The sequence below is a fragment of the Vicia villosa genome, linkage group LG3 (genome assembly GCF_029867415.1).
Source record: "Vicia villosa cultivar HV-30 ecotype Madison, WI linkage group LG3, Vvil1.0, whole genome shotgun sequence".
Classification (NCBI taxonomy): domain Eukaryota; kingdom Viridiplantae; phylum Streptophyta; class Magnoliopsida; order Fabales; family Fabaceae; genus Vicia; species Vicia villosa.
This window is the reverse complement of record NC_081182.1, coordinates 75,980,011-75,993,326: the sequence shown is the minus strand read 5'-3', so window position 1 is coordinate 75,993,326 and position 13,316 is coordinate 75,980,011. Positions and strand designations below refer to the sequence as shown.

At 34.4% G+C, this 13,316-nt stretch overlaps 2 protein-coding genes across 2 annotated transcripts; one reads left to right on the top strand and one right to left on the bottom strand.

The window, feature by feature from the left end:
- The first annotated feature begins 4,132 nt into the window (after positions 1-4,132).
- Positions 4,133-6,306, top strand: LOC131661921 (uncharacterized). Its single transcript, XM_058931583.1, has 3 exons — positions 4,133-4,614; positions 4,736-5,107; positions 5,645-6,306. The coding sequence occupies exons 1-3, from the start codon at positions 4,303-4,305 to the stop codon at positions 6,290-6,292; spliced, it is 1,332 nt and encodes a 443-aa protein (XP_058787566.1). The 5' UTR covers positions 4,133-4,302; the 3' UTR covers positions 6,293-6,306.
- A 113-nt stretch (positions 6,307-6,419) lies between these two features.
- Positions 6,420-9,063, bottom strand: LOC131661920 (UDP-glycosyltransferase 76B1-like). The gene is made up of 2 exons (XM_058931582.1): positions 8,392-9,063; positions 6,420-7,470 (listed from the first exon to the last, which is right to left on the bottom strand). The coding sequence occupies exons 1-2, from the start codon at positions 8,885-8,887 to the stop codon at positions 6,563-6,565; spliced, it is 1,404 nt and encodes a 467-aa protein (XP_058787565.1). The 5' UTR covers positions 8,888-9,063; the 3' UTR covers positions 6,420-6,562.
- Between the last annotated feature and the right edge of the window lie 4,253 nt (positions 9,064-13,316).

The following is a 13,316-nucleotide window of genomic DNA, read 5'->3' as shown; positions in this document are numbered from 1 at the left end:
TTCTGATCCGCTCATACCCCTACTTCATGGGGTGTTAGTTCACCCCGGTGAAAAGTCACAAATACTATTAAATTTTGGAGATGTATCTTTGGACGCACCCATATCAAATACTTCTTTTGCTTGTCAAAGTGAGCCACTTTATGTTGTCTAAAAAAATATTCAGAGATGCATATCCTTATTCAATTTAGAGTTAATTCAGAGGTATATCTTCGTAATAATTCTTATTTCAAAATTTAATGAGTTTTACAGCAATGCATATCTAGAATATATAGAATATACTCTGTAAACTTAAACCATCAATATACATTAAAATCATGATATATAAATTAACATCAAAACATGTAACATTAATAATTGTTAAAATAAATTTAACATTACATTTTATTAGGACGTTGTAACATCATTAGAATATCTTCGGTCAATCTTGCAATCGTCGCATCCACTTCAATTGAACCTTTGTTTCGTAACGGTGAAATATAGTCCACATAAACTTTAAATCTTCATCATTCTTCAACTAAAACTTCTTAAACTGAATTCTCCCTACATTGTCAATCGTGGGTGAATGGTACTCGAGCTTCACAACTCTCTGATTGTCTGAGCATTGTAGGAGATTCTCCAATATGGATTTTAAATCTACAAGAGATATGTACTCTATGATTCGAAATTCAAGTGAGGGCTTCACATTGTTGAAGAAGACAAATGTGACATGCCAATATATGTTCACTTGCAACACCTTTTTTTTGTGTTTGGTGCGTCTAGAGTGCATCTCCGAAAATGTCATTGATTTAATCAAACTCGCTTAATCCACTTAAAACACCATATATAACACACAATGGTGATTCAATAGATGCATTTCTGAATTAGTTTTTGACATAAACGAGGTGTGGCTCACTTGCAACACCTTTTTTGTGTGTATTAGATATGTCTTGAGATGTACTCCAAAATATGAGAAGAACAAGATTGCATTTTTAATATGTTCACCCTCACCCCATGTTGTGAATAAAGTAACACTTAAGTTACAACTAATAGGACACACTCTCAAATTGATAAGGTATCAAGATCTACCCAAGACCCAAACTAGCTTTAGTACTCAACTAAAAAACCGTTTTTTAAAGGTATACAAGCCTCTAAATAAAAGTTGAATTATTTTATATGAAAAAGGGAATTTATTTTCCCACCTCTATACCTTCTCATAAACCCTTGGTAAAAATTCAAAAATGTCCATAGAGTTCGAAGATGCATCTCCAGACGCACCTATTTCCCATAAAATCGAGCGCAAACGAGTGATTCACACCTATTAGACTTAATTTTAGTTCGGAGTTGCATCTCCTAACGTGTATCTGGTATATTTTAGAGATGCATATTCGAAAATGGCGTTGATACTTCAAAACAGAAAAAAGCACTATCAAGAAGATCTAGAAACCACAACAACTTAACATTAAATTAAAATAATCAACATTAGATATCGTTATAAATGGGTAGTTCAGGACGTTGCAACATATTAATAATATCTTCGACGAATCTTGCAATCTTCGCACCCACTTCAATCGGACCCTTTGATACATAATGGTGAAAAGTACTCCACATAACCTCTAAATTTTCATTCGTCTTCAGTTCAAAGTTGGTGAACGATATCTTTCCTTCGCTTTCAAATGAGGGTGAATAATACTTGATCTTGAAAACTCTTCTATATTCAGGATATCGCATGAAAGTATTCAGCTTGAATATCAGATCGGCGAAAGATGTGTCCTCGGTGACCCTAAATTGAAGTGGTGGCTTCATGCCATTGAAATACACAAATGCAAGATAGGGATATGTATTCATTCTCTGATTGTGGTGCGTTTTGTAGAAAAAATGGGATGAGAGACACCGTATTTATAAAATTTTTGAATCATTTTGGACATTAGAAACCTTACCCTATCATCAGGGCATTTTTCAGATATGCATATCCAGATACATCCTTTTTTTACGAAAAAAAGGTGTTTGCGGATATGCACATCCGTAAAGTGCCCCGTTGTGTTTTTTATTTAGTATGGGGTGTATCTAGATAGGCATATCCGGAATCACACTTAAACTAGAAACAGAGCATAAATTGTATAAACATAAATAGAAGAGGTAAACCATAAAATTTGTAAACAAAAATGGTGCAGGATCGCTAACACGAGGAGTAAGAGCATCGTGAATTGCATCAAAATGTTTTTTTCCATATAGAGACGTGTAGAATTTCCTATGCGTCGTCAACTCTTTCAAAAGTTTTGGCGAGCAAGAAAGTGATTCTCCTCTCCTCTACCCAGCAACCTAGATACGTCCCGATAACCATAATTATCATCTTCCTTAACATTTACAATATGGTCAATGTGTTTGTGCATAAAAAAGGCATTTCTTCAATGAAGATTATTTTCTTCATTTGCGATGAAGGAGGTGGTTTGCTAATGCGAGCACTCTTGTAAACACTTTGATGAAATGAGTGAACTTTACCTTAAATCGCAATTTCTTTTGCTCACTTTGATGGTATAAAACACAAGAATGATAATTTGGAGTCGAAAAGTTAAATGAGAATGATTTTTTTAAGAGTTTTGGGTTATGGAGGTGGTATGGAGTGTGTGAGAGATGATCATGTAAGGTAGTCTTCTATTTAATTTCCCGCTTAACATTTTCGAAGATGTATCTCCGAAAATGTCACTAAATGGTTAAATAAACCGACTCAATGAAAAACGTGTAGTAAATGAATTCAAGGGTGTTTTTAGAGATGCATCTCTGAAGTCACTTCAAAAATTTACAGAGATGCATCTCCGAACCAATTTTTTACAAAAATGGAATGACTATTTTATTTACGAATGATGTAGTGATTTAAGGTGCGTTTGAAGATACATCTTCGATGAACCTGAAGATAATTTCGAATTTTTAGTGGTGTGAACCACACCCTAAGAGTGAGAAAAAAAATTCCCTAAAAAAATTAGGATTCAAAGAGTAGCTTATATTTTTGTTTTAACTTGCATTATTTTAAAAAATATTATATAATTGATATTATTATTTATTTTAATAAAAGTATTATTTATATTATAATATAAATATAATTGTAAAAAATAGTTAAAATACTCAAATGCAAATAAAAATTTAAATAGATTTGAATAATACAAATATTATGAAATAAAACAATAGAATCAAATTCGTATATAAAAAAATATATCGAATGAGTTAAATGTAATATAACGAAAAATATTATTTATAATTATAATATTTAGATCATTTGTATTTTATTTTTAGGTATTGGAATAAATAATCTATTTTTAAAAAAATTATTTTTTTTTAGTTTTTTTTTTAATTTTCGTTTAAGTCTCATTATATGTTGGGTTAGTTGAGTTTTAGTGTAAATCTCACAAAAAAAATTCAGTCTATGAGATTTTTTATATTCCTAATGAATTTCCATAATCCAACTTGTTGAAACTTTATGTAACTAAATTATTTGTGCTTATTATACCTAAGATTTTTTGCATACAATATAATTTGTATATTTATTTATAAACTATAATTTATTTTAATGATCTTGTCAATCTTTTTAGTGAAGCTAGGCCACTCCTTTGAAGACATAAACTAAACCAAAACATCAAATTGAACCTCTGATGTGAAAGACTAACAAAGTAGCAAACTAAGTAGGGACTTGATGCCTCTCTTTTCTCCACCTTAGTAATGAAGATTACCACTAAGAAAGACAATGACACTATAAGTCTTTGACAAACTAACATTTTCAATATAAAAAAATTTCTAATTTCTCTTTCTTTTTAGAAAATTCATATTTTATTCAATTTAAAAAAAGATATATCTTAAATTTATTTCTCCATTTATCTTTTTATTACTACTACTATCATATCACATTTATGACACCTCCAAAAAGTGTCAAACAATCATTATTTTCAATCCATCTAAAATACTTAACAAAATAGTAACACTTGCACTACACAATTAACAACCTAACTTAACACAAACCCTTTAAAGGAAAATAAAATAGACACACTAACATGAAATTAAATACAAAGAGAAAAAATAAAAAAATAAATATCAAAGTCACCATCATTAACATCAATTTAATACTATAGTTTAAGTTAGAGTAAAGTGTGAATTAACAAACATAATCAAAAGCGTGCAAACACGACATAAACATATATCAGACCACGTTACAAAGAGGGTCCCATCATATTCCTTAGTTTTTTGTTGCCAATATTTTCCCTAACTTTCATTCTAAATTTTGCAACCCTTCACATTCTAGTTATAGTTCTATTTTCTTTTGATCTTTTCTTTGCTATGATTATGAAGAAGCTTTGTCCTAATCTTGATAGAGAGGATGGACTTGAAACTGTGCTTGAAGTTCCTATACCAGAGGAGATTTTTATACAGAAGAGTGGAACAGTGAAAGCTTGGCAGAATGTGAAGTATTTTTGGATGAAACCAAACGCAGAAGCAAAAGCTGCTTCTATGACAGCAGTTTTTGGAGGAAGAAACACAGAGATTCAACTTTTGTTAGGTGTTGTAGGAGCTCCATTAATTCCTTCACCTATCATCAACTCTTCTGACAATTACCAACTCATCACTCCCAGCATTAAAGACCAACACATTGTAAGCAGCAGTAGTAGTAGCAGTAATCTTCTTTTTTTTTTTTTTTTTGCAAAAAAAGTTAAAAAGATTCTTTTTTTTCTTTCAGTTTCTAAGACCCTTTTGTTTTTTAATGATTATGCAGGAGGTTTCGATGGCGAAATATATTATGAAACAGTATGTGGCTGCAGTGGGAGGTGAAAGGGCTTTGAATTCTGTGGATAGTATGTATGCAATGGGACAGGTGAGAATGGCGACTTCAGAGTTTTCGGGAGGGGAAGGAGGTGCAAATAGTAATAATAAGAAGGTGATGAAGGTGAAGAATGTGGAGATGAAAGGAGAGATGGGTGGTTTTGTGGTGTGGCAGAAGAGACCGGAGTTATGGTGTTTAGAGTTGGTGGTTTCTGGTAACAAGATTAGTGCAGGGAGTGATGGAAAAGTTGCTTGGAGACAAACTCCATGGCATCATTCTCATGCTTCTCGCGGTCCACCGAGACCTCTCCGGCGTTTCTTACAGGTATGGTAGAAAAGTTCTTAACCAAAATCATTTGTTTCTCTTTTTGCTTTAAAGATGTTGATTTTGCATGCTTAATTATGACTCTGATAAATTGATGATGTTTCATTGTTTGACAATGGAGCATGCTTAATTGGATAACTGTTCTTTGTTACAAAGCATAACATCATTTGTGATTATACCAACTTTATGGATTTGAATCATTCTGTTCGATTCAAGATCAAGATCAAGCGACTCATGTCAACTTGATATTACGAGTCTATTTTGAAAATTTAGAATTTGAACCCTTCAATCTTGATCTGATGGTTTGATTCGTGCGTGTGTCGTGTGCCTGTGGCAAATACATGAATCTTTAAGGTTAAAGTCAAAAAAGAGAATGTTTCTTTGCTTGCAATTATAATAAGTCAACTATATCTCAATTTTTCCTTCCTGTGTGACAACCTGTGTTTGGTCAATGGTGAAGCTGTTTTATTTCTTTGTTTCTAACTAACCATAGTTTTGAGATAAAAATTGACATTTGAACTATGATTTTTGCAACAGGGTCTTGATCCAAGATCAACAGCCAATCTATTCAGCAGCGCAGTATGCATCGGAGAGAAAACAGTGAACAAAGAAGACTGTTTCATATTAAAACTCGAGGCAGAATCATCGACACTACGAGCAAGAAGCAACAGCAATGTAGAGATAGTTCGACATACAGTGTGGGGATACTTCAGCCAAAGAACAGGTTTATTAGTGCAGCTAGAAGACTCACACTTGCTCAAACTCAAGTCCTCACAAACCGACTGCATATACTGGGAAACAAACATGGAATCACTAATACAAGACTACCGAACCGTCGACGGAATTCAAATAGCACATGCCGGGAAAACAAAGGTGACCTTGTTTAGGTTTGGCGAGGGACCCGAGACACGTTCGAGGACGAGAATGGAAGAGGTTTGGCAAGTTGAAGAAGTTGATTTTAATATTAAAGGTTTGTCTATTGATTGTTTTTTACCTCCTAGTGATTTGAAAAGAGAACAAGAAGAAGAAACAGGACAGTATGGTGGTGGTGGTGTGGTTGCTAGTACTAATGCTAAGTTGCCTTATAAGATTCGTTCAGCTTCTTTTAGAATAAGTGCTTCTAAAGTAGCAGCTGTGAATTTGGATGATTCTTGTACTACTAGTGAGAGCGATGAGGATTTATAAATCCATCCTTTTTGAATTTTTTGTATATATAACATTTTAATGGTACATGGTTAATTGTTTGTAGTTGAGGTATCAATATCATGTTAACTTGATTCCTTCACTTTTAACTTATTTTTTCAATACAAAGTGATGAAATAGCTTTATACATAATCAATTATATGACAAAAGCTTATATAAGTTGTTCATCTAAACACAGTCATATTCTAATTTATTCCTCACAAGTCACAATACATGTAAAATTGTAAGCTAAGACCAGAATTTGTTGAGAAATCAGTGAGCTCTGGAAGAAGAAGATTTAAGAGATAATATTTCACGAACCAGTGAATCGAGGAAACAATAAGAAGAACCACCTTCTTTCAAACAAACATTAGCTTTTTCCTTCAAATTCATGACATTCTCTCGAATCTCTTTGGCTTCATCTCCAAGCATTAGTTTTCTAATGACCTTCTCTATCTCTCCTCTCTCTAGCTTATTCTCTAATTGCACTCCAACTTTCCAAACATCACTAGCATACTTTGCATTGATCTTTTGGTCTGCAAAAGACGGCATACAAATCATCGGAACACCTTCACATACACTCTCCAAAGTTGAATTCCAACCGTTATGTGTCCAAAATGCTCCAACGGCAGGATGCTTCAACACTTGTTCTTGAGGAGCCCACTTCACAATGTAACCTCTTCCTCCCAATTTCTCTAGGAAATCACTTGGCAATGGTTCAAGCCATTCTGAGCCGCGGATTGTCCCGGGTCGAATCGCCCACAAGAAAGGTTGATTGCTGTTGGCTAACCCCCAAGCTATCTCCAAGAACTCAGCCTCGCTTATTGCTACAATGCTCCCGAAACTCACATAAACAACACTTTTTTGTTCTTGTTTGTCTAACCAAGTGATGCAAGTTTGATCTGGTGTCAATAAGCTAGTAGAAGTTGATCCAGGAAGAGAGTATTTGTGAAAAGGGCCTATAGGGTATATCGGCACAGAAAAATCTTGGCGCAATTTTGTTAACGCAGATGATTCCAACTCTTCATAAGTGTTCCAAATGATCCCGGACGATTTCTTGCATTCATCAACAAAGCGACAAACTAGTTTGTAAAATGCCTCGGGTTCTTTTGACTGAAACACGGGAAGGTCTTTCACTTTGAGAGGTGGAAGATCCACAACAACTTCCTCCAATCGAGATTCTAGATTTTCAACAAAAGTAAATTAACCCTCTCATCTCAGCAAGCAAGTACATTTTGCTTCATATTGCAACTTTGAAGATAATTAAGCAAAATAACATTTTTTTATCACAAAAAAAACAGAAGGAAATTACATAAATATATAGTAAACATGCAGTAACAGAACAACCTCAATTTCTGAGGACCAAAGTAGGGGCAAGGTTTTAGCCTCGTACCATCTAATATGCCCGCCTTGGTTTTTGCTGGCACGAACATTAACATGTATTTTTGTAATTTTTAGGCTTTAAAGGTACAGAGTCCATGTACTCGCCTCGCCCCGTCCTCATATTTTTGCAGGGTGGACCAAGGTTTTAGACCCGCACACTCAACAATGGCCGCCCCGCCTCGCCCTTTTTTTTGCAGGCTTTTGCGGGACGGGTCTAAACGGGACGTAAATTGCCCTTTGGCCACCCCTAGACCATTGCAACCAACAACAACCAACATTTATGCTACTAAGTAGGATCAGCTACGTGAATCAAATGACACCACAATGTTATGTTATACATCATAGCTCTATCCCACTCATTAATTCTTTAGGTCTTTTTTAATAGTTTCTCTTTTAGCTTTCTAGATCTTCCTATACCTCTAACGAATTGATGACTCTCTAATCCTTCATCTGATCCACTCTCTTTACTATATAATATAAGTGTCTTTTCTTCACCTACGCTTAAATCGTTGTTAGAATCTCAAAAAATATTTGTCACAGCTGAATTGTGGTTAAATAGGACATATATTAATTTCACTATGGTTAAAGTGAAGCTAACCTACACAGCCTCCAAAAACTTAACCTTTTACTAGAAATTCAGCCTAATTGAAGTTAATTAAAACATGAACAAAAATGACAATTCTATATGAAAAATGTAGAAAGAATGTTGAATAATCTACCTTGAACAGGAAAATAGCCCTTTTCTCTAAGGAGAGGAAACGAAGCAAAAACAAGAAAAGACGAAGCACCGCCAGTCCTGAGCACAATACGAGGAATCCCAAATTCATCACAAACACCTTGAGTGAAATAAAGAGCAGCATCAGCAATGAAACAAGAAACAGGAACAAAATCCTCATCATCCCGTGACGACGACAACAACGTAGCCAGGTATTCCTTCAAAGGCTGAACACATCTGACATTGATGATGTCAGTGAGATGAACCGCGTCTATCTTTGAAGCCTCTGTTTCCGATAAAGCACCGGGGAGAGGGTGGAAGGTGAAGTGAGGGTAGGAAGAAGGATCGGGGGAGTTGAAAAGGGTGTGGACGATTGTGATTGAGAAGCCCTTGGAGTAGAGGATGTCTGCTAGTTGGAGTAATGGTGTTATGTGGCCTTGGAATGGTGATGGCATTAGAACTAGTTTGTGGCCTTTTCCTCTCTGTTTTTGTTCTTCCATTTTTGAAAATTTGGATTGAATTCGGATTAGTGGTGTTCTTGAATTGATATATGTAAATATTTGTTCAAAGATTGGATTGGATGGGATAGGATCATTAGGAGTTAGATGAGGATTTTGCTTTTTTGATGTTTGTTTGATTGACTTATGTCCCAAAGTGGGGACAATGTTGGAGAAATTGGGTTTAGCTTGTAAGCATTTGTTTCATGGGAATGAAAAGATACTCCCTCCGTTCGTTTTTTAAGTATCGTTTTAGCAAAAAAAAAACTCTTCAACTAAGATAGTGGATTATTAGAGTTATAAATTTGAGGTAGAGTTATTGAGAAAATAAGGGTATAAATGACAAATTATAACATTAAATTATAAAACGACACTTAAATAGGAACAAAAGAATTCTTCTAAAACGACACTTAAAAAGGAACGGAGGGAGTAGTTTTTTTATTTTTGGATGAAGGAATGAAAAGATAGTTAAAAGAAAGAAAATGAATGAAAAATTCATTTTGATTCTAAATTTCTTTTTCACAACTCAAAATTTCATCTATTAAAAATAAATAAATGAGATGTCATGAGTTTGAAATTACTACAATCGATTGTTTCTATATAACTATCATTTTAGTTGGTTAAATGAGACATTTTGATGTCTAAATTTTGATTTTTTTTATATTTAGTTTTGACGGTTAAGAATTCATATCTAATTCAAATGACAAGTTTTATTTTATATCAAAAGTTGTATATGATATTCATAGCCAAACACTTACTTTTATTGACTATGCAAGCTAGGTTAGAAGATAGGTGGAAAAAATTGAGTAGTGTGACAAGAGCTTGAAGTAGTGTCGAGAGAATTTAGAAGTGCCTAATGAAAAGTATGAGGCGTGTGATAAGGAAGTGAGAAAACTTCAGAATATGAAGAATTATATTTCTTACTCGAAGAAGAAAATAGTCGGGTTGAGGTATTGGCTACAATGTACTCGAAAACACTAGAAAGTCGTGGAGGCTTAATTGGAGGAAGCTGAGAAAAAGGTTGTGTTTCTCGTCACGGAGAATGCAAGGCTGAAGGAACTACCAAACAAAGGTTAACTCCTTGAGCTGGAAGGGAATGTGACATCCCTAATCATTGAGAATATTGAACTCCAAAGACTTTATGACGACGGTTGATTTCAAGAGGGTGAGAAGATTGAGATTCTAAAGTTGAGAATACCGATCTTACAAAATTGGGTGTTGAATATGAGGCAAATATAATTGCTGACAGATACTATTGTGCATATTCACGCTTTGAGTCTTGGCATACTCCTCGAGGCTACATGCATGGACGTCTAAAAAATTATGATAAATGGGAAGATTCAGCAGACATTGACCTGGGTGTATATACCTGATGTTCATATTTATTTTGTTCATCTTTATTCTAGGCCATAGTGTTTGTACCAACTTCATATTTGTGATATTTTGATTTGTGTGATTCATGCACCCTAGTCCATATTCACTTTGAAATAAATTAGTTGTGGCCTTATATGGACTATTTTTTTGCTTGTGTCCTTATTCTTTTATCTTATTGGCAGATTTTATCTTTTTCATTTTTTTTAATATGAGTTTCCCTAACCAAGTGGCGTCCTTTATGTTCCCCTCTTCCAGGCTAAGGATTCATACATAGGGTGAACCTCTTTATGAGACTCTTTAGCTTGTTGATATGCTTATTGAAAAAACGATTTCCTATTGCCATCATTGATAGATCAATTAAGAGTTTTGTCCATCCTCCAAGGGAGGACATGTGAATTGGTTTTGTTGGTTGCTCAAGTGCTTTCCATTGACCTTGCCTTATAGAAGCTATGTCATTTGATTTTTATGTGCCACTAATTTTAGACGTATTTGTAGGTTTGAAAATATTTTAATTTTGTGATATATAAAGGTGTGTGAAAGAAAGTTCCATTGATGATTGAGCTAAAATAAAAATTTAAACTTTGATGAACTTAAATTTCAAATGGACTGAAATTTTAAACTAACAATTTTTTTACCACTGTTGTGATGATATAAATCTGAATCTGGTTCACTATAAAATCCCCATAGTTTAACGACTTCTTTTTTCTGCCTTGATGTGGCTTGTTAATCCGCTTAGCATCCTGATGAGTTTGGCTAACACATCAGTAAGGATGACATTAAGGCGATTGATATTGTTCTCTTCCTCTTTAGGAATCTCCTAATTTTTGATGATGGCGACCTGTTTCTCCTTTAAACTATTTTAGCCCCTGGAAGTGATTGTGTCTTAGACTCTTTTTGTCTTTAGACTTTAAGATTGTAAAAATAATTTTGAGGTATCTTAACAGAACCTCACAACACGGTCTTTGGTTTCCTAAAGGTAGCTCATGTAGCTTAGTAGGTTTTTCTGATTTTGATTTTACTGGGTGCAAGCCGGATAAGAAAAACACTAGTGGTACTTGTCACTTGTTTGGAAACTATTCAGTTTCTTGGCACAGTAAGAAGTAACATAGTGTTGCTCTTACTACCGCCAAGGCTGAATATGTAGCCACTGGAAATTATTATGCACAAGTCTTATGGCTAAAGTAACAATTACTAAATTTTGATTTAAACTTTTTTACATTCTGATTAAGTGCGATAATACTAGCACGATAAGCCTCACTTAGAATCCAACATTTCACTCACGAACTAAACATATAGAAATCCGAAACCATTTTATTAGAGTTCATATTCAAAAAGGGGACGTTGTTTTAATAAGTTGATACAAAAAATTAGCTTGCTGACATTTTTACAAAACCACTATCATCAGAAACTTTTCACTAGATTTATAGGGAATTGGGAATCATGGATTCCCCGTTCCTTAAATAGATTCGGATTTCAATTTAGTTTCGTTTTCTATTTGTATTTTGTTTCACTAAATCTATCTTGTATCAAATCTTAGTTCCACTAACTTCATTGGAATGTTGCTGATCGGAAAAATAGCAAGTGTACTATTTTACCTCTGTAGTAATAAAGGGAAAATTCCCCGAATATCGATCTCAAGGACTGCGTGATATTATAGAGTTAGTAGGAATTCAATTAAACAAAAATCCTTGGGGGTTTTGGTTTTTATGATTACGAATTAAATTGCAAATAAACTTAAAAGGGTTGATTTGGCCAAATATGAGTAACATGCCAGGGTAGGTGTGTGCATTAACATGTAACAATTCTGAACCCTTGTTTCATTAACAAAATTCAACTTATCAATTACCGGTTCTTAAGGGTATTTGCTCCTAAGTCCTTAGTGGGCAAACCTTTGAACATTGAAATCCTAATCCCAAAGTCCTTCGAAATTAGTGATCAAATCAAGTATTATTATAATCAAGAACAATTCGGTTACTATAGGGTATCCCTAGTCCTAGGTGATATCTACTATAGTATAGTGGTATAAAAACCCTAACAATGGATGTCAATCCTAATTGTCAGTCATAAATCAATCCAGTTGGTCCGACGAGGAAAGCATTAAAAACCTTATACCATTAAATTGAACATGAAAGAGAAATATGTTATTGAAATTCGGAATTCAAAATCATCACAAATGTTAATCAGGGACACCCCCTAGCATTGGGGGGTTTAGCTACTCATATCATCCAAAGAAATTACAAAGATATCAAATAAAGACATTACAATAGAGATGATGAACTTTAATCTTCAATGGCTTCCGCTCATGAGAGTTCTCTGTTCTTCTCCAATTGCATAGGCTTCTTCTCTCAATCCTCCAATTCTTCGTGTGGCAAAAAGATCCCTAATTCATCTTGAAAACTCTCCTAAATAGTGCAGACTCACTTAAGTTGGTTGGAAATCCCAAAAACACCCTCGTAGGAAAACCGCTGAACAAAATCAAAAAAATCACTGAAATCAGCGTCAAACCCAACACGGGCCGTGTTGAGCAACACGGGCACCCGTGTTGGTCCCCTGTCATATTTATTTTTGCTGTTGAGTCCCAGGATGTGCAACACGGGCACCCGTGTTGCTTCACTGTCTTTCCATTCTTCTTGCGCCCTCTTCCTGACACAGCCCGTGTTGTGCAACACGGTCACCCGTGTCAGGCCTCCTGTAGCATGTTTTCTAAACTACCTCAAAACTCCGAGTTTCGCACTGATTTACTCCGATTTCTCCATATGAACCTGAAAACATTAAAACATATAACCAAAGCATAAAATGACGAATAAAGAAATAAAACACTCAATAACATAACTTAAAAATACTTAAAAACAACGGAAAATATATGTGTGAAAACCACTGATCAATTGCCATAACTCTTGTGTGCGATTATATCATTGTGTGTATGTTTGTTCTGCATATGTTCATTGGTTTACTTATAACATTCTTTATTTCATTCATTCATTTGTAGCATAATTTTGATTGTTCATTCTTGCATTTAAAGTCTTTCTAATGCATGTTGGTAATTATGTGCATTTGA